The sequence below is a fragment of the Anopheles arabiensis genome, chromosome 3 (genome assembly GCF_016920715.1).
Source record: "Anopheles arabiensis isolate DONGOLA chromosome 3, AaraD3, whole genome shotgun sequence".
NCBI lineage: Eukaryota > Metazoa > Arthropoda > Insecta > Diptera > Culicidae > Anopheles > Anopheles arabiensis.
Window position 1 is genome coordinate 61,713,169 of NC_053518.1, and position 19,813 is coordinate 61,732,981.

The 19,813-nt window shown below is 44.0% G+C and overlaps 2 protein-coding genes and 2 long non-coding RNA genes across 4 annotated transcripts; all 4 read left to right on the top strand.

Annotated features, from left to right (window-relative positions):
* Positions 1-4,784: 4,784 nt before the first annotated feature.
* LOC120904501 lies at positions 4,785-6,278 on the top strand. The gene is made up of 3 exons (XR_005739773.1): positions 4,785-5,292; positions 5,348-5,652; positions 5,722-6,278. It is a non-coding gene; the product is annotated as an uncharacterized LOC120904501 (long non-coding RNA).
* A 1,800-nt stretch (positions 6,279-8,078) lies between these two features.
* LOC120904502 lies at positions 8,079-9,368 on the top strand. The gene is made up of 3 exons (XR_005739774.1): positions 8,079-8,382; positions 8,438-8,742; positions 8,812-9,368. It is a non-coding gene; the product is annotated as an uncharacterized LOC120904502 (long non-coding RNA).
* Positions 9,369-11,055: 1,687 nt separating this feature from the next.
* Positions 11,056-13,770, top strand: LOC120901104 (uncharacterized protein K02A2.6-like). The gene has a single exon (XM_040308812.1). The coding sequence runs from the start codon at positions 11,071-11,073 to the stop codon at positions 13,768-13,770; it is 2,700 nt and encodes an 899-aa protein (XP_040164746.1). The 5' UTR covers positions 11,056-11,070.
* Positions 13,771-15,128: 1,358 nt separating this feature from the next.
* On the top strand, positions 15,129-19,588 carry LOC120901105 (uncharacterized protein K02A2.6-like). Its single transcript, XM_040308813.1, has 3 exons — positions 15,129-15,583; positions 17,068-17,386; positions 18,311-19,588. The coding sequence occupies exons 1-3, from the start codon at positions 15,129-15,131 to the stop codon at positions 19,586-19,588; spliced, it is 2,052 nt and encodes a 683-aa protein (XP_040164747.1).
* The last annotated feature ends 225 nt before the right edge of the window (positions 19,589-19,813 follow it).

Consider the following 19,813-nt stretch of genomic DNA (forward strand, 5'->3'; position numbering starts at 1 on the left):
ATTCTGGACTCATCCGAAAAAATGATTTTGCTCCACCAAAAGATGGATGCAGCTAAATGTTCTTCGGCAAACCGAATGCGCGCTTCTACGTGGTGCGGCTGGAGCTTACGAACCTTCATCGGTCTCCGGGCACAGAACCCAGCGGCGTGTAAACGGCGAGACACCGTTTTCGCTGAAACTTGCAAACCAAGCTCCTGCTTAATACGAGCGCAAGTTATGAAAGGATCCGCCCTGATCATCTCAACCATCTGCGCGTCAACGTCAGCCGTTGTTTTTCGCGGACAACCTGTGGATTTACCCGTAGCCTCGCTACGAATGGCGTTGTCCACAAACGTCCGCGAACGGCCGAACGCCTTGCAGATTGTCTTGATTGGCACGTTCTCACGATACAGCCCCTGAATGTGTTTTTGTTCCTCTGGTGTGCAGTGCTTTCCGCGACCCATGATGATTTTGTGGAATTTTTAAACAGCAACCTTTCACCTTGACCACTGATGGAAGAATGAAGCACAACACGGTTTGGCTCTCCTTTTATACTGTCGCAAAACGCTGCCGGCACTCAAAACTCAGATAAGTAGCGCACCAAAAATGAGAGTATAAAAGGCAAAATTCGGCTATTGCAAATTCAGTGCGCCTCGAACTGTTGGCGATGACACACCTAGTGCACGCAAAAAAAACACACAAATTTTTTTTTCCTATTTTAATGTCCACCAGTGTACAAATAACAGAAAACACCACAGGACAAGTTAGCCCAAGCTATTACATGCCGCACCATTGTGTGCTTCGTCCCGATAAAACTACCACCAAGCTTCGGGTAGTGTTTGATGCGTCGTGCTCTTCCAGCAGTAGAGTCTCATTAAACGATTGTTTGATGGTAGGCCCAATCCTTCAAGACGATCTTATGTCTATCTTGCTAAGATTTCGTATGCCAAAATTTGTACTCGTGGCGGACATTGAAAAAATGTACAGACAAATTTTGGTAGCTGACGACGACCGTTCCTTGCAACAAATTCTATGGCGCAATAAACCAACCGATCCAATTTGTACATTTGAATTGAGCACAGTCACTTATGGTACTTCTTGTGCACCATACCTCGCAACTAAAACCTTACAACATCTAGCAAAACTAGAAGCAAATACTTACCCAGAGGCAACAAAGGTTTTAGCTAACGACTTTTACATGGACGACATGCTAACAGGAGTCAATAGTGTAGAGGAAGGGCAGAAACTCAGTGACCAATTATTAAATTTACTTCAATCTGCTGGTCTTTGTCTTCGTAAATGGGCATCTAACTGCTCCGAACTACTAGAAAAAATTCCCGTTGATCTTCGGGATGATCGAACTGTTTATGATCTTGATTCGCCAACATCATGCATCAAAACATTGGGCCTGAAAAAGGCAACCGACAATTTTCTCTTCGAAACACCTGAGTACAGCAACCATGACAATCCAGTTACGAAACGCATTGCTGTTTCAGACTCGGCAAAACTTTTCGATCCTTTAGGATTGGTCGGTCCTGTGATAGTGACAGCTAAAATGTATCTTCAAGAGCTTTGGCGCTGTAACATATCTGCTATACAAAACTTATTATAATACACACTATCAGCTATAGACACATTGTAACACACTTTGGAAAGCCAAACCACACCATTGTAACACATTCATTATAACACATTCAGTAAATCAGATCATACCATAGCAACGCAACCGGAAGAGTTCAGGCCGTCCATTCAAACAAATAACAGATGTGACACACTTATCAAAAGCAACCGAAACGCACAACATAAGCAGGAACAGTATGTAACCCAAAGCAGGAACAGTATATGCATTACACCCAAAACAGGAACTTAGTGACAAGAACCATCGTTCTTGTCAACACAAGACAAACGTAACTAGCTGAGTGAAAACAATAAATTTCCAACATAAAACCCGGAACCAAATGTGCGAAACCCTTAACTTCATTTGAGTATAAATAAAACCAATTCCAACCGTGGCAAGTAAGATTCTTTCGGACTGTCAAGATAGGACATTACGCTGCCTAAAACCTTTGCCTTCCAACTTATTTCAAGAGTTTAGTTATGTCCCCCATCCCAAGGTAAGGCTTCTAAACTCCAACGTTTCCAGTAAGGGAAACAACCCCTTCTGGGTTTCTATGATCGCCTGGACGATCAAGTGTTGATAAGTCCGCTCGATCGATGTTTTAATCCACCTCGGCTCATGTCAGTAAAAACTGACCTACCGCGACGGTACTCGAAGTACAGTTGTACGATCATCGCATTACAGCGCAATGAAACGTCTTGGGATGAACCTCTCAACCCACCACTACAGAAACAGTGGAGAGATTTTCGTAAAAATCTTGCAGAACTTAATAAAATAAGTATCCAACGTTGGGTTCTTTCTCACACGCCTGTAAAACAAATACAGCTACACGGGTTTTGCGATGCGTCTGAAAAGGCGTACGGCGCTTGTATTTACATCAGATCTGTATCCAGCGATGATACAGTTACAGTGAATTTACTAACGGCTAAATCTAAAGTAGCTCCACTGGCAACTTCGCGTAAACAAAAACGAGTTTGTTTACCTCGTTTAGAGCTATCAGCCGCTTTACTCTTGGCACATCTGTATGAAAAGGTTTCCGGTGCCTTGAAAATTGAAATAGAACCATATTTTTGGTCAAATTCAAGTATTGTCCTACACTGGTTGGCAGCAAACCCATCGCGCTGGAAAACTTTCGTTGCGAATCGTGTATCGGAAATACAACACCTCACTGCAAACAGAAAATGGAATCACGTACCAGGTATAGAAAATCCAGCAGATATAATTTCTCGCGGAATGGATCCAGCACAGCTACAGCATGCCACCTTATGGTGGAACGGCCTACAAAGGTTGCAAGTAAGGTTGAACTACCGAAGGAAGATCTCGAAGAAAGAGTTACGTTGGCAGCTCATTCTATTGAACCAAGTTTCATTTTTAAACTGCGTTCGTCATTTGGCGATTTGAAAAGACTTGTAGCATGGATACTCAGATTTGCTCACAATGCAAAACTCAAAAATCGTGATCAACGACGATTTACGCATCTGACCACTGAAGAACTAAACGATTCAATCAAGTGTCTCGTCCGTCTAGCACAACATGAATCATTTGCGGAAGATTTTGAAAAATTTGAAAAAAATGGTTTCGTTGCAAACCATTCCAAATTGAAGTCGTTAAATCCATACATCGAAGCCGGCATACTGCGAGTAGGTGGCAGGCTACGTTATGCAGAAGTATCTAACGATCGACGACATCCTATGATACTTCCATCCAATCATCCCCTCACGCAGATTCATCGCGCGCAGAGGTAAGCCTTCATTAATTGAATGTGACAACGCTAAGAATTTTGTAGGAGCATCGAAAGAATTGGCTGTCCTAGCTCAGCAATTCAAGGACCAGGCATGGCAAGGCGACATAACTCGGAAGTGCAGCGATGAAGGCATCAAATTTAAGTTCATCCCCCTCGTTCTCCGAATTTTGGCGGCCTATGGGAGGCGGCTGTCAAATCCTTCAAAAATCATCTGAGGCCTACGATGGGAAACGCGTTGCTGACCTACGAGCAGCTCACCACGCTTCTAACGCAGATCGAGAGTTGCATGAATTCTCGACCTTTGACTCAACTATCAACCGATCCAGCTTATCTTGACGTTTTGACGCCGGGACATTTCCTGGAAGCGGTTCCAATCAACCAACTGAATCAATGGCAGGAAGTACAAGAATATCTTCGAAGGCTGTGGAAACGTTGGAGTACTGAGTATTTGTCCGGTCTACAACCACGGACAAAGTGGACCCGCCAATGCAACAACATCTCCGTCGGAACAATGGTGCTTGTGAAAGACGATGGTTTACCACCCCTGAAATGGTGTTACGGTAGAATAGTTGAGATTTTTCCGGGAAGTGATGGGAACATAAGAGTAGTAACCGTCAAAACGAAAGATGGGTTGTACAAGCGCGGAATATCAAAAATCTGTATCTTGCCTGTAACCGAAAATAATTCTGTTGAATTCAATAATTCAACCGGGGGGGAGTATGTCGAAGCAAAAGAAAACGATGCTAGGAACTAGGGGCGCCATATGGTGTGAGCGAAGCGAAAACAATACTAAGAACTCTGTATTTGCTTTGTAAAACAATGACACAATATGAACAGTGTGAAGCCTGCTCGCAAGTGGGATGAAAAGTGAAACAAACAGACAATTGTCTGCGCTAAGGCACGTGCGCGCTTTTGGTGGCCGATCGGCCTTTCTTAGAATTTCCGATGTTAAGCGACAAACCAGAGAAGTTTTGTATCACGAGCGTATGAAATCGAAAGACAGTCTCTCGACGCGATCGGTCAAAATAAATGAATTGTCACAGCAGTCCAAGTCTAAGTTTTAATGTTTAAATTCAAAACATCTTGGTTATTTCTTTCTAATGCATGTGTTGTGAATCTTTTTTTTCCTCTGTTGTAAATCTGTGTTTATCAAAACATGTTATCAAAACGTATAAAAAAAAGTGGCCAGTTGTATAGAGCTCGCGACCGGGTAGAACGAGTAAGACGCATTAATGGTGACCAATACAATCAACTACTGCATACAACTACAGCTAGACCATGGAATGATGCGCCGTTTTGTTTTAGGATGGAGGGATGGAAAATTAGGATTGATTATAGGTCATTTCGAGGAGTTGATATGGCGCGAAGGTATCGAATATGGAATTTCTTAAAATGGTGGACTGTGATGCATTATGAATGATGATTCTTTTTCGTGACAGGTTTATGGCATTAATGCAAGTATTTTTGTTTCAGATAAATTTCATAAAGTGTCCGTGCGTGTTGCTTATCGATCTGTTTACGACAATACCCTTACATATGATAATGTGTCCGACGCTATTTGTGAAAGTACTGGAAGTAAACATGACAGCAATATTTCAGAATCTAATACTTCTTCGAATAACAATGATGATATGTTCAGTGATGTAGAAAGCATGTCTGATGATGAAACAGGATTGGATAAACATTCTGATGACGATGCAATGTTGGATGAGCCTGATTTTGATAAAATGGACACGAGTGATTGTTTGAAATATTGGGCATTGAGCACCAAACAAACCCATTATTCAATGAATATGCTGTTAAAAATATTGAGGAAAAAAATGAACATGTGTCTACCAAAGGATGCTAGAACTTTCCTGAAAACAAATAGAAATGGACCAGAAATATCAAAAATTGGAGATGGTCTGTTTTGGTATCGCGGTGTTAAAGAGGGCCTCACCAAGCATTTGCGGTAAGATGCATATTGTTAAAACATTTTCCAATGATTCATCAGTTTTCTCTTTCAGTTTTGTTAAGGTGCCAAGCACTCTTTCGCTGAACATCTTTATAGATGGACTACCACTAAGTAAAAGCAGTCCAACGCAGTTCTGGCCTATATTGGCAAATATTTATGAAATGCCTCAACTATCGCCATTTACTATAGCAATTTATGCCGGAAGATCAAAGCCAAATGATCTGGATAAATATCTGAAGCAATTAGTGTCAGAATTAAATACCCTTATTGATGGAGGAACAATTATTAACCAGACAAAAATAGCAATTCGAGTGCGAGCCGTCATAGCAGATACTCCTGCTAGATCGTTTATCAAAGGTAGTGTAGCAAAATAATTTTAAACTATTCAATTGTTAAGTTACTAATTTTATCGTTTCGACAATTCAGGTGTAGCGAATTTTAATTCTGCCGATGGATGTCTCAAATGCACATGCGAAGCAGAATTTAATGAGGATGGTAGGTGCATGGTTTATAAAGGAGTTAACGCCCCTCCAAGAACTGATAAAGGTTTTAGAGGTGAAGAATATGGAAACCATCACAAATGTAGGTCACCATTCATTGATTTGAAAAAATTTGACATTGTTAAAGGCATACCAGTAGCAGATATTCTTCACTTAATACATTATGGTATGATGCGCCGACGAGGATAAAGTTTTATAATATACCGCTAGTTTGCGTGTTTATAACCCAATTTTAACGTGTGCATTTTATCTCGTGTGTCAATCGGGACCTTTTAACGTGTTCGTTTATTCGTATTGTGTGATCGCGTATCGTATGTGCGTGTGTTAAAATACCTTCACCGCGTCGGAAACGTCGAAGGATGGAGACGGACGAAGTGAACTCTGGTGACCTTTTTGGAGATGCCGATCAACGACGATTGTCGCAAGGCCGTGTTCCCGTTCCTGTCCAAGCCGCGCATCCAAGCGGCCTGCTGCAAGGAGTTTTCTCAACCCAGGAGCAGTATAGTGGACGCCGGGAAGGAACTGCATTCGCGCCGCCGCCATCGCTGCCAGGTCCAGCGCCATCGTTTTTCACTCCAGCGCCATTGCAAGCGCCCGCGCCATCGCAGGCGCCCGCGCCATCGCAGGCGCAACGTCTGGAGCAGCATGATGACCCGATGCTGAAAACGTTAAATTTGCTTCAACAGCAAATGGCCCAGCAACAGAAGATTCTGAATGAGTTTTTGCAGCAACGCCTTATAAGTCACGGCGCTGCAACAACCAGTTTTAGTCATGAACAAATAATTGATTCCTTGTCTCGAAATATTTCAGAGTTCCGGTTCGATACGGACACGGGAATCACGTTCAAAAACTGGTACTCACGCTACGTAGACTTGTTCCAGAAAGATGCTGCTAGGATCGACGATGCTGCGAAAGTCCGGTTATTGCTGCGGAAACTGGGAGCTGCCGAGCATGACCGTTATTTGAGTTTCATCCTGCCAAGCCGCCCGTCCGATTTTTCGCTCGAGCAAACGGTGGAAAAGCTGTCAACCCTCTACGACTACCAGGAATCGCTGCTGAGTAAGCGATTCAGATGCCTGCAGTTAGTGAAGAAGCGGAACGAAGACCATCTAAGTTATGCCTGTCGAATCAACAAGGCGGCCGTTGAATTCGAGCTCGGCAAGCTCAACGAGGAGGACTTCAAGTGCTTGCTATTCGTCTGTGGTATGAAGGACGAGACTGATGCAGACATACGAACGCGCTTGCTGGCAAAAATAGAGGACCATAGCATGACGTTGCAACAGCTAGCCGCCGAATGCAGTAGATTGGGAAATTTAAAAAAAGATAGTGCGATGATCGAGACACCGGGAAATGATCGAGTTTTGGCAGTGAACCTGAAAACGCCCTACCCTCAGAAAAAGTTTCCAAATGCCTCAAAAGCGAATCCCAGCAAACCATGTTGGCTCTGCGGAGGTACACACTGGGTGCATGACTGCAGATATCAAGCACACCAGTGTACGATCTGTTCCAGAACGGGACACAAAGAGGGTTTCTGCAAAACAGCAAATCGCCAGAAGTATAATAAGCCGAAATATAAAAAGCAAGGCAAAACGCAGACCAGAGTAGTTACGGTGAACGTGCATAGTGTTCAGAAACGCCGCAGATATGTCACTATTGCAATGAATGGCACGCCCGTCCGTCTGCAGCTTGATACGGCATCTGACATCACAGTCATTGATCGTGAAGCTTGGAAAAGATTGGCAGTCCGACATTATCACCACCAGCAGTGGTTGCACGATCAGCTTCTGGCACTAATTTGGCACTAGACGGGGAATTTGTATGCAAAGCCAGTGTAGGCAATCAGACCAAAGAAGCTACAATTACTGTTTCCCCGACACGTTTAATGCTTTTAGGTGCTGACCTCATCGATCTTTTTGCTCTTTGGTCTTTACCAATAGATAATTTCTGCTGCCAAGTACGAGGTACTAAATTCACGTCGCAAAGAACGTGGCAAGAACGTTTTCCTAAAGTATTCCAAGGAACCGGACTTTGTAAGAAAGGAAACGTCTCTTTTGCTATAAAAGAAAACAGTCGCCCTGTGTTTCGCCCTAAACGACCAGTGGCTTACGCCGTACAAGAAGCAGTAGACCGAGAGCTAGATCGACTTCAGGCCATAGGAGTAATAACTCCAGTGAAGTTTTCACAATGGGCAGCACCGGTCGTTGTAGTAAAAAAGCAAATGGTGCCATTCGCATATGTGGAGATTACTCCACTGGCCTCAACGATGCGCTACAGAACATGTAGAAAGCATGTCTGATGATGAAACAGGATTGGATAAACATTCTGATGACGATGCAATGTTGGATGAGCCTGATTTTGATAAAATGGACACGAGTGATTGTTTGAAATATTGGGCATTGAGCACCAAACAAACCCATTATTCAATGAATATGCTGTTAAAAATATTGAGGAAAAAAATGAACATGTGTCTACCAAAGGATGCTAGAACTTTCCTGAAAACAAATAGAAATGGACCAGAAATATCAAAAATTGGAGATGGTCTGTTTTGGTATCGCGGTGTTAAAGAGGGCCTCACCAAGCATTTGCGGTAAGATGCATATTGTTAAAACATTTTCCAATGATTCATCAGTTTTCTCTTTCAGTTTTGTTAAGGTGCCAAGCACTCTTTCGCTGAACATCTTTATAGATGGACTACCACTAAGTAAAAGCAGTCCAACGCAGTTCTGGCCTATATTGGCAAATATTTATGAAATGCCTCAACTATCGCCATTTACTATAGCAATTTATGCCGGAAGATCAAAGCCAAATGATCTGGATAAATATCTGAAGCAATTAGTGTCAGAATTAAATACCCTTATTGATGGAGGAACAATTATTAACCAGACAAAAATAGCAATTCGAGTGCGAGCCGTCATAGCAGATACTCCTGCTAGATCGTTTATCAAAGGTAGTGTAGCAAAATAATTTTAAACTATTCAATTGTTAAGTTACTAATTTTATCGTTTCGACAATTCAGGTGTAGCGAATTTTAATTCTGCCGATGGATGTCTCAAATGCACATGCGAAGCAGAATTTAATGAGGATGGTAGGTGCATGGTTTATAAAGGAGTTAACGCCCCTCCAAGAACTGATAAAGGTTTTAGAGGTGAAGAATATGGAAACCATCACAAATGTAGGTCACCATTCATTGATTTGAAAAAATTTGACATTGTTAAAGGCATACCAGTAGCAGATATTCTTCACTTAATACATTATGGTATGATGCGCCGACGAGGATAAAGTTTTATAATATACCGCTAGTTTGCGTGTTTATAACCCAATTTTAACGTGTGCATTTTATCTCGTGTGTCAATCGGGACCTTTTAACGTGTTCGTTTATTCGTATTGTGTGATCGCGTATCGTATGTGCGTGTGTTAAAATACCTTCACCGCGTCGGAAACGTCGAAGGATGGAGACGGACGAAGTGAACTCTGGTGACCTTTTTGGAGATGCCGATCAACGACGATTGTCGCAAGGCCGTGTTCCCGTTCCTGTCCAAGCCGCGCATCCAAGCGGCCTGCTGCAAGGAGTTTTCTCAACCCAGGAGCAGTATAGTGGACGCCGGGAAGGAACTGCATTCGCGCCGCCGCCATCGCTGCCAGGTCCAGCGCCATCGTTTTTCACTCCAGCGCCATTGCAAGCGCCCGCGCCATCGCAGGCGCCCGCGCCATCGCAGGCGCAACGTCTGGAGCAGCATGATGACCCGATGCTGAAAACGTTAAATTTGCTTCAACAGCAAATGGCCCAGCAACAGAAGATTCTGAATGAGTTTTTGCAGCAACGCCTTATAAGTCACGGCGCTGCAACAACCAGTTTTAGTCATGAACAAATAATTGATTCCTTGTCTCGAAATATTTCAGAGTTCCGGTTCGATACGGACACGGGAATCACGTTCAAAAACTGGTACTCACGCTACGTAGACTTGTTCCAGAAAGATGCTGCTAGGATCGACGATGCTGCGAAAGTCCGGTTATTGCTGCGGAAACTGGGAGCTGCCGAGCATGACCGTTATTTGAGTTTCATCCTGCCAAGCCGCCCGTCCGATTTTTCGCTCGAGCAAACGGTGGAAAAGCTGTCAACCCTCTACGACTACCAGGAATCGCTGCTGAGTAAGCGATTCAGATGCCTGCAGTTAGTGAAGAAGCGGAACGAAGACCATCTAAGTTATGCCTGTCGAATCAACAAGGCGGCCGTTGAATTCGAGCTCGGCAAGCTCAACGAGGAGGACTTCAAGTGCTTGCTATTCGTCTGTGGTATGAAGGACGAGACTGATGCAGACATACGAACACGCTTGCTGGCAAAAATAGAGGACCATAGCATGACGTTGCAACAGCTAGCCGCCGAATGCAGTAGATTGGGAAATTTAAAAAAGATAGTGCGATGATCGAGACACCGGGAAATGATCGAGTTTTGGCAGTGAACCTGAAAACGCCCTACCCTCAGAAAAAAGTTTCCAAATGCCTCAAAAGCGAATCCCAGCAAACCATGTTGGCTCTGCGGAGGTACACACTGGGTGCATGACTGCAGATATCAAGCACACCAGTGTACGATCTGTTCCAGAACGGGACACAAAGAGGGTTTCTGCAAAACAGCAAATCGCCAGAAGTATAATAAGCCGAAATATAAAAAGCAAGGCAAAACGCAGACCAGAGTAGTTACGGTGAACGTGCATAGTGTTCAGAAACGCCGCAGATATGTCACTATTGCAATGAATGGCACGCCCGTCCGTCTGCAGCTTGATACGGCATCTGACATCACAGTCATTGATCGTGAAGCTTGGAAAAGATTGGCAGTCCGACATTATCACCACCAGCAGTGGTTGCACGATCAGCTTCTGGCACTAATTTGGCACTAGACGGGGAATTTGTATGCAAAGCCAGTGTAGGCAATCAGACCAAAGAAGCTACAATTACTGTTTCCCCGACACGTTTAATGCTTTTAGGTGCTGACCTCATCGATCTTTTTGCTCTTTGGTCTTTACCAATAGATAATTTCTGCTGCCAAGTACGAGGTACTAAATTCACGTCGCAAAGAACGTGGCAAGAACGTTTTCCTAAAGTATTCCAAGGAACCGGACTTTGTAAGAAAGGAAACGTCTCTTTTGCTATAAAAAGAAAACAGTCGCCCTGTGTTTCGCCCTAAACGACCAGTGGCTTACGCCGTACAAGAAGCAGTAGACCGAGAGCTAGATCGACTTCAGGCCATAGGAGTAATAACTCCAGTGAAGTTTTCACAATGGGCAGCACCGGTCGTTGTAGTAAAAAAGCAAATGGTGCCATTCGCATATGTGGAGATTACTCCACTGGCCTCAACGATGCGCTACAGCCAAATGATTACCCGTTGCCTTTACCGGATGACATATTTTCAAAGTTGGCTAATTCAATAATTTTCAGCAAGATAGACCTAACCGATGCTTTTCTGCAAGTGGAAGTCGAGCCGCAGTACCGCCCACTGCTTACAATAAATACGCATCGCGGGTTATATCATTATAACCGCCTTCCACCAGGAGTTAAGGTCGCTCCAGCTGCGTTCCAGATGATCATGGACAAAATGTTAGCCGGTCTAAATAACGTTTCTGGATACCTGGATGACATTATAGTCGGGGGCACTTCAGAAAAAGAGCACGACGAGATTTTAGCCAAAGTATTCCAACGCATTCAAGACTTTGGATTCACGATTCGTGTTGATAAATGCGCATTTAAAATGCAGCAAATAACATATCTCGGACACGTAATTGATCGTCGTGGACTAAGGCCTGATCCCGCAAAAATCCAGGTTATCAAAAATCTTGCTGAACCAACAGATGTCACCGGTGTTAGATCCTTTTTAGGTGCAATCAACTTCTACGGGAAGTTTATACCAGACATGAGAAAGTTGAGGCATCCTTTGGATAATTTACTTAAGGCAAATACTCCATTTCATTGGTCGTCGGAATGTAAACGGGTTTTCAGAGAGTTTAAGACGATTTTATCGTCAGACCTACAATTGGCTCACTACGATCCGCAAGAAAAGATTGTGATCTCGACGGACGCATCATCAATTGGCCTTGGGGCAACTATAAGCCATCTGTACCCCAATGGTCTCAGACGTGTAGTACAACACGCTTCTCGTGCCCTTACTGAGGCAGAACGTCGGTACAGCCAGATCGATCGAGAGGGACTAGCGATCATTTACGCAGTAAAAAAGTTCCACAAAATGATTTTTGGTAGGCATTTTACGCTTCAGACTGATCATCGACCTCTACTGCATATATTCGGATCGAAGAAAGGCATCCCAATATTTACTGCTAACCGTCTTCAGCGTTTCGCGCTTACTTTGCTGGCCTACGATTTTAACATTGAGTACGTGCGCACCGACGATTTTGGAAATGCTGATTTGCTCTCACGACTCATTAACACGCACACCAAGCCAGATGAAGACTGTGTTATAGCAAGCGTGAACTTGGAAGAAGACATTAAATCGGTGGCAATAAGCGCGCTTGATTCACTACCGCTGAACTTTGCTGATCTCGCCAGAGAAACAAAACGAGACCCACTTCTGAAAAAGGTGTCAGTTTACATCAGCGAAGGCTGGCCCAGAAACGCAGCGTTTACCGATGAGCTTGCTCGTTTTAATGCAAGGAAAGATGCACTAACAACCGTAGAGAATTGCATTCTTTTCGGTGAGAGGGTGGTAATCCCTAAAAAGCTGCAACAAAAATGTCTTCAGCAGGTGCATCAGGGCCATCCAGGAGTGCAGCGTATGAAAGCGTTAGCTAGGAGTTTCTTTTATTGGCCTACAATAGATGCTGACATCGAGGTATGGGTGAAGACATGTCACCCATGTCAAGCAGCTGCCAAATCACCCGCACATTCCGCTCCGGTACCATGGCCGAGGGCAGCAGGCCCATGGCAACGTTTACACGTCGATTTTGCGGGCCCACTAGACGGTGATTATTACTTAATTGTCGTAGATTCGTTTTCTAAATGGCCCGAAATAATCCGTACCAGTAACGTTACAGCGAAAGCTACTATAGCCATGTTACGCTCACTTTTCGCTCGTTTTGGAATCCCGAAAACGTTGATATCGGACAACGGTACACAGTTCACCAGCGAGGAGTTCGGACTATTCTGCGACCGCAATGGCATCGAACACATCACAACGGCCCCCTACCATCCGCAATCTAACGGGCAAGCTGAAAGATTTGTGGACACTTTCAAGCGAACAGTCAGAAAGATATCTGCGGATGGTACCTCACTACAAGAAGCGCTGGATACATTCCTACTAGTATATCGAAGTTCGCCAAACCCTTCGTTAGGAAATGCTAAGTCACCGGCGGATATCATGTTGGGAAGGCAAATGCGCACAACTTTAAACCTGCTCCGTCCACCAAGTCCTGAAACCATTAGTATGGAAAACGAACCGAAACCAAGCAGACAGTTCCAACCCAACGATCTAGTCTATTTTAAACGCTTCGCAGGTAACGGATGGAGATGGGTAGCTGGTACAATTGTTAAGCAAATAGGTCATGTCATGTATATGATTGGAACGGATGATCAGAAAATGTTTAGATCTCATATTAACCAGATACGCAAGCGCTACGAGAGGCATCATCACGTTCCGGCTTCGGTCACCCATCGTAAGCTGCCTATAGATGTTTTGTTGGATACCTGGCAGCTAACACCGCAACCATCTACTGGCACGTCCCGCATACCACCACAGCCAGTCGACCCCGAGCATGTGGACATCTCTGTGTCCCCTCATCAGCCGTCATCCGAGACCAACGGTCCTTATGTTCCCGCTACTTCGCCAGCGACATACACACGCCCGACGACACGACCTGTTCCATCGTGTGCTTCGGCCCAGGTGCCACGACGGTCTTCTAGAGTTAGAAAACCGCCCAGTCGGTTCGACGTGTACCGTCGGTTTAAAAAAAGAGGGGGAGATGTTAGATGAAAGAATGCAGCCAGCTGCTCGCGTGCGTCGGGGTGGATCGTTCGGCTGCTGCGCGAAGAGCAGAGAACACTTCGCATCGGGGCAGCGCGGCGTACACAAGTTAGCAATAAAGCATCCGTTAAGTTTATAACTGTATTTACGTTCGTGTGTGTATTGTCCATTGTCGCATATATCACTAACGGACGTAAAAGTTGTCAGCTGACCAAGAGCAAATTTAAGCACAATACCTGCAGAATTGCAAAATACGCAGTGCTTGTGATATTCAGCCTCATACAATTGAAAAATGTTTGTTTTATTCTGTGAGAACAATGCATGCAATGTACCAAATTTTCCACGAATTCTTTATACTCGAACGATTCAGTTCGAGGGCAAAAAAGGAAGCTCGAGGAGGTTGTGGGTATGAGAAGCAGGCAATAAAGTAATGGAGCAGGATAGGCATATATTCCATCCTTTTCGTAGTTTCGTTAAATTTGATCATTTTCGTTAAAAAATGCCGACGCCATTTTGAATTTTAACGAAAAAATGAACGAAAATCGACGAAGAAAAGATGACGTTACGCAGTAATTTAAGCCCTGGAATTACTGCTGTATGGAAAGCTAAAAGTAATACTTTTAGGCATACTTTTAACGGTTTATTAACAGGATTGTGCTACTTGGGTTATTTTTAATGAATTCTGTTGTGGACAGAACCAGCATCGCGCGACATTGCCACTCTGGGTTGTTCGCTATAAGCGACAACCGTTGACGTTGGTAGCCATCAGCGATACAGGCGCGGCCATCGCGATCGTGTCGCAGGACACGAAGCCGGGACGACGACCCGAGAAAACGAGAGTGTCACTTCAAGTCGGATGATCAAGCGGTTAGGTGCATGCGTGCGGTTGGGGAGGTGTTTTATATATGAACCAAGAGTTACATGTAAATCGTATGAATATTGTAATTGTATGAATATAGTGTTAAACTAAAGTGCACGGCGTAAACCGTTTATTTATTTCTCGTGCTTTATACGGAAAGAACATAAAAGTGGCGACGAGATTTACCTTATCATTGAGTCGAGCCCGCGATATATATTGAAGAAAAAAAAACGCCATCGTGTTTTCCCCCCATGCTAACCGTATTAAAAACAGAAAAACTCATCGTTGAGCCTTAAGTGTTACAAGTGCAAAAGAAAATAACGTTTTAAACGCTTCATCAGTGAGAGCAGGAACATTTTCGTGTACGAAGCAGTAAAAAAAAAGAGTAATAAACGACAACAACGTTAAGCTCCTCATCATTTTGTTGAGCAAAAAGTTCGTGTACAGTGCGTTTTATTTATTTTGTTTTTGTTGAGGATTATTGCTATTTTAATAGGTGTTTAAAAAAATGAACATCAGTGGTGATGAAGAACGACGTTCTAGTGGAGTTTTTAATGTTCAGCCATCGATCGCACCACACCCGTCACAAAATGGTTCCGGAGAACCGCCATTGCAACAACCTCCATTGCAAATGCCGCCATCGCCCCTAACGGAAAATTCTTTGATGATGCAGATTCTGCAACTCATGCAGCAGCAAATGACGCAGCAGCAGAATATTTTGGCACAGCTGATGCAGCACCAAGGATCGGGGTCAGGCCAAAATTCACTCACATCGCCCGAACAAATTCTGGATTCACTATGCAGCCATTTAAAGGAGTTTAACTATGATGCTGAAGCTGGATCGACATTCGCAGCATGGTACAGCCGATATGAGGATTTGTTCGAGAAAGATGCAGCCCGCTTGAGCGACGAAGCGAAAGTGCGCCTTCTTATGCGCAAACTGGAAACCCTCGAACACGATCGGTATGTCAATTTTATTTTACCAAAATATTCACGTGATTTTTCTTTGTCAGAAACAGTCATCAAACTCACGGACTTGTTCGGCACCAAGGAGTCCCTGTTACATAGACGCTTCAAATGTCTAAATACGTGCAAAGGGAAATCTGAGGACTATTTAGCGTATGCTTGTCACATTAACCGAGGGGTTATTAACTTTAAGCTCGGGAAGCTTTCAAATGCCTCGTATTTGTCTGCGGATTGAAGGATGATTGCGAAGTGGAAATCAGGCAAAGATTGCTATCCCGAATTGAGGAACGTCCTGAAACTACATTAGAACAAGTTACGGCAGAATGTCAGCGCATCATCAATCTGAGACGCGACAGCGCTATGATTGAGCGTGACACGTCAGAACAAGTATACGCAGTACAACAAAGACGGTTTCAGTACCATCGTTCCTATCCCTCTAGTAAACTGTCATCCTCAAGAGACCCCCGCCATCCGTGTTGGCTGTGCGGAGCATTACATTGGTCTCGTAACTGCACATATCGTACTTATAAATGCACTGCGTGTGGTAAAATAGGGCACAAGGAAGGGTTTTGTAACACGAAGGCCAGTTTAACACGCAACAATTTTAATTACCCTTTCGATCAACATCAAACGAGTACTAGAACTGTTACTGTCAACGTGCACAGCGTCCAGCAGAGGAGGAAATATGTGCCACTCAACATCAATGGCAAAAGTCTAAGACTACAGCTAGACACCGCTTCCGACATCACAGTCATCGGTAAAAACGTATGGAAGCACATTGGAGCACCACCACTATCACCGTCATCAGTTGACGCTAAGACAGCATCAGGAGGAGAGCTACCAATAATCGGAGAGTTTAATGCAAACATCATCATCGGAGAGAAGCAGCGTCGAGAAACGATATATGTGTCTCAAGCGGATTTGAGACTACTGGGCACGGATTTAGTCGAGGCATTTTCTTTGTGGTCAGTGCCTATTGACCAGATATGCAACGTCATTCATACATCGAGTGTTAAGGATTTGGAACAACGATTTCCCCGCCTTTTTGGAGCTGGTATGGGTCTATGTACAAAAGGAAACGTTAATCTGCAACTGAAGGAGCATTGCCGTCCAGTTTTCTGCCCTAAGCGTCCAGTTGCGTACGCAATGCTGGACGCAGTTGATAAAGAGCTCGACAGGTTGCAGCAATTGGGAGTAATCACACCGGTAGACTATTCTGATTGGGCTGCGCCGATTGTTGTGGTACGGAAAGCAAACGGCCAAATAAGGATCTGTGGAGATTACTCGACCGGGCTTAATAGAGCATTGCATCCCCAGGAGTATCCGCTTCCGTTACCAGCAGATATATTCGCCAAACTAGGTAATTGTACTCATTTTACGCAAATTGATTTAACGGATGCTTTCCTTCAGGTCGAAATCGCAGAGCAGAGCCGGAGTCTCTTGACGATCAACACACACAAAGGGTTGTATTCCTACAACAGACTGCCACCGGGTATCAAGGTAGCCCCCGCTGCATTCCAACAACTGATGGACAAGATGCTTGTTGGTCTACGTGGCGTCTCCAGCTATATGGACGACATCATTGTCGGAGGTAGGAATCAAGAAGAGCACGATGAAACTCAGCTTCAAACCCTAGGTCGTATTCAGGAGTACGGTTTTACAATCCGTGTCGATAAATGCTCGTTCAATAAGTCACAAATAAGATATCTAGGGCACATAATAGATAGAAACGGCATCAGTCCCGATCCATCCAAAGTAGAAGCGATCATTAATCTGCCAGCACCGTCAGACGTCAGCGAAGTACGATCATTTCTTGGGGCGATTAATTACTATGGTCGTTTCATCCCAAATCTGCGTAATTTACGATACCCACTAAATGCATTGTTGAAGGAAGGGAAACAATTTGATTGGTCAGCAGAGTGCCAGAAGGTCTTCGAAAAGTTCAAAACTATATTATCGTCAAACCTAGCGTTAACCCACTACGATCCACGATTCGAGATAATAGTATCAGCTGATGCGTCTTCTGTTGGTCTAGGAGCAACCTTAAGTCACAGGATGCCCGACGGTACTATGAAAGTTGTGCAACATGCATCAAGATCGCTTACAAAAGTCGAGCAAGGATATAGTCAGATCGATCGGGAAGGGTTATCAATCATTTTTGCGGTAACCAAATTCCACAAAATGATATTTGGTCGACATTTTCGCCTTCAAACAGACCACAGGCCTCTTTTGAGAATATTTGGTAACAAGAAAGGAATACCTGTTTACACTGCTAACAGATTGCAGCGTTTTGCCCTAACCCTTCTAATGTACGATTTTCAAATCGAATATATTTCCACGGAAAATTTTGGCAATGCCGACATATTATCACGACTAATAAGCAAGCACAACAAGCCAGATGAAGATTATATTATAGCTAATTTGGAATTGGAGAGGGATGTAAAGTCAGTCGTCATCAGTAATATTTCATCCTTACCAATTAGCTTCATGGAGATCGCCAAACAGACACTAAAAGATCCCATTTTATGCAAAGTATTTCATTTTATACAAAAGGGCTGGCCCCAAAATACTAATTATGCAGGAGAATTATCACGATTTTATGCGAGAAGAGAAGCCCTATCAGCAGTAGAAAATTGTATTTTATTCGGAGAGAGAGTCGTAATTTCAAATATCCTGCAGCAAAGATGCCTTAGGTAATTTCACCGTGGACACTCTGGCATTCAAAGAATGAAATCGTTAGCTCGTAGCTACGTATACTGGACTTCAATAGATAGTGATATAAGCGAATGCGTAGCTTCTTGCGAGAAATGTCAAACTGCAGCGAAAACACCAGCACATTCACCTCATGTTCCTTGGCCTAAATCGTCATCTCCATGGCAGAGAGTTCATATCGATTATGCAGGCCCAGTAGAGGGAGATTATTTCCTTATAATCGTAGATGCTTACTCCAAATGGCCAGAGGTTATTAAAACATCAAGTACTACTGCTTCAGCGACCATAGCAATTTTAAGAGGAATATTTGCACGTTTTGGCATTCCAGTTACACTGGTGAGTGATAATGGGACGCAATTTACAAGCGGAATTTTTGCAGATTTTTGCACAAGTAATGGCATACAACATTTAAGAACGGCACCTTTTCATCCTCAATCTAACGGCCAAGCTGAGAGGTTCGTAGATACGTTCAAGAGAGCAATGAAAAAGATTTGTTCAGATGATACTTCGCTTCCTGAGGCAATAGATTTATTTTTGCAAACATATCGATCCACTCCAAACCCAGCCATTGATGAAAACAAATCACCAGCCGAGGTCATGATAGGGCGTCAAATGCGCACATGTTTTGACTTGTTGCGGCCCACTGCTATTTCCAATGAGCCTAGAGTACCGGATAATATGAGGGTTTTGCATTGTGGAGAACTGGTATACGTCAAAACGTTTTATAGAAACAATTGGAAATGGGAGCCTGCAATTGTAACAAAGAGATGCGGTAGCGTTATGTACGAGGTTAAAACTAGTTTCCAGCGTATACTTCGTAGGCATATAAACCAAATGCGCAGGCGTTCTGTAAGCTTCCATCAATCAAATCGTCCTTCACAACCCATGGCGTTGGATGTACTCTTGGGAACGTGGAATGTACAGCCAAGAACATCACCGATATCCAGCGACGTAAATCAGTGTACGCCATTGCTATCGTCTGTGTCGTCACCCAATTCTAAGCCAGCTTCGTTCGCGTCTTCACCGTCATCGTCACCATCGTCTACATTATTATCTACGTCTGAGTCAGCATCGTCCACGTCCTCACCGTCATCGTCATCATCGTTGTATGATTCGTCTTCAGTGTACACATCATGTTCACCACCACCTGAAGAAGAATCTCCTGTACTGTTAGCTGATAACAGTTCTGCCAAGCAATTGGAAGATGATAATGAGGGAACGCAGCTGGTACAAGCACCACGTCGATCTTCTAGAAATAAAAGACCTCCACGTTGGTTGAACCAGTACTAGCTATCTTAACAGGGGGGAGATGTTGTGGACAGAACCAGCATCGCGCGACATTGCCACTCTGGGTTGTTCGCTATAAGCGACAACCGTTGACGTTGGTAGCCATCAGCGATACAGGCGCGGCCATCGCGATCGTGTCGCAGGACACGAAGCCGGGACGACGACCCGAGAAAACGAGAGTGTCACTTCAAGTCGGATGATCAAGCGGTTAGGTGCATGCGTGCGGTT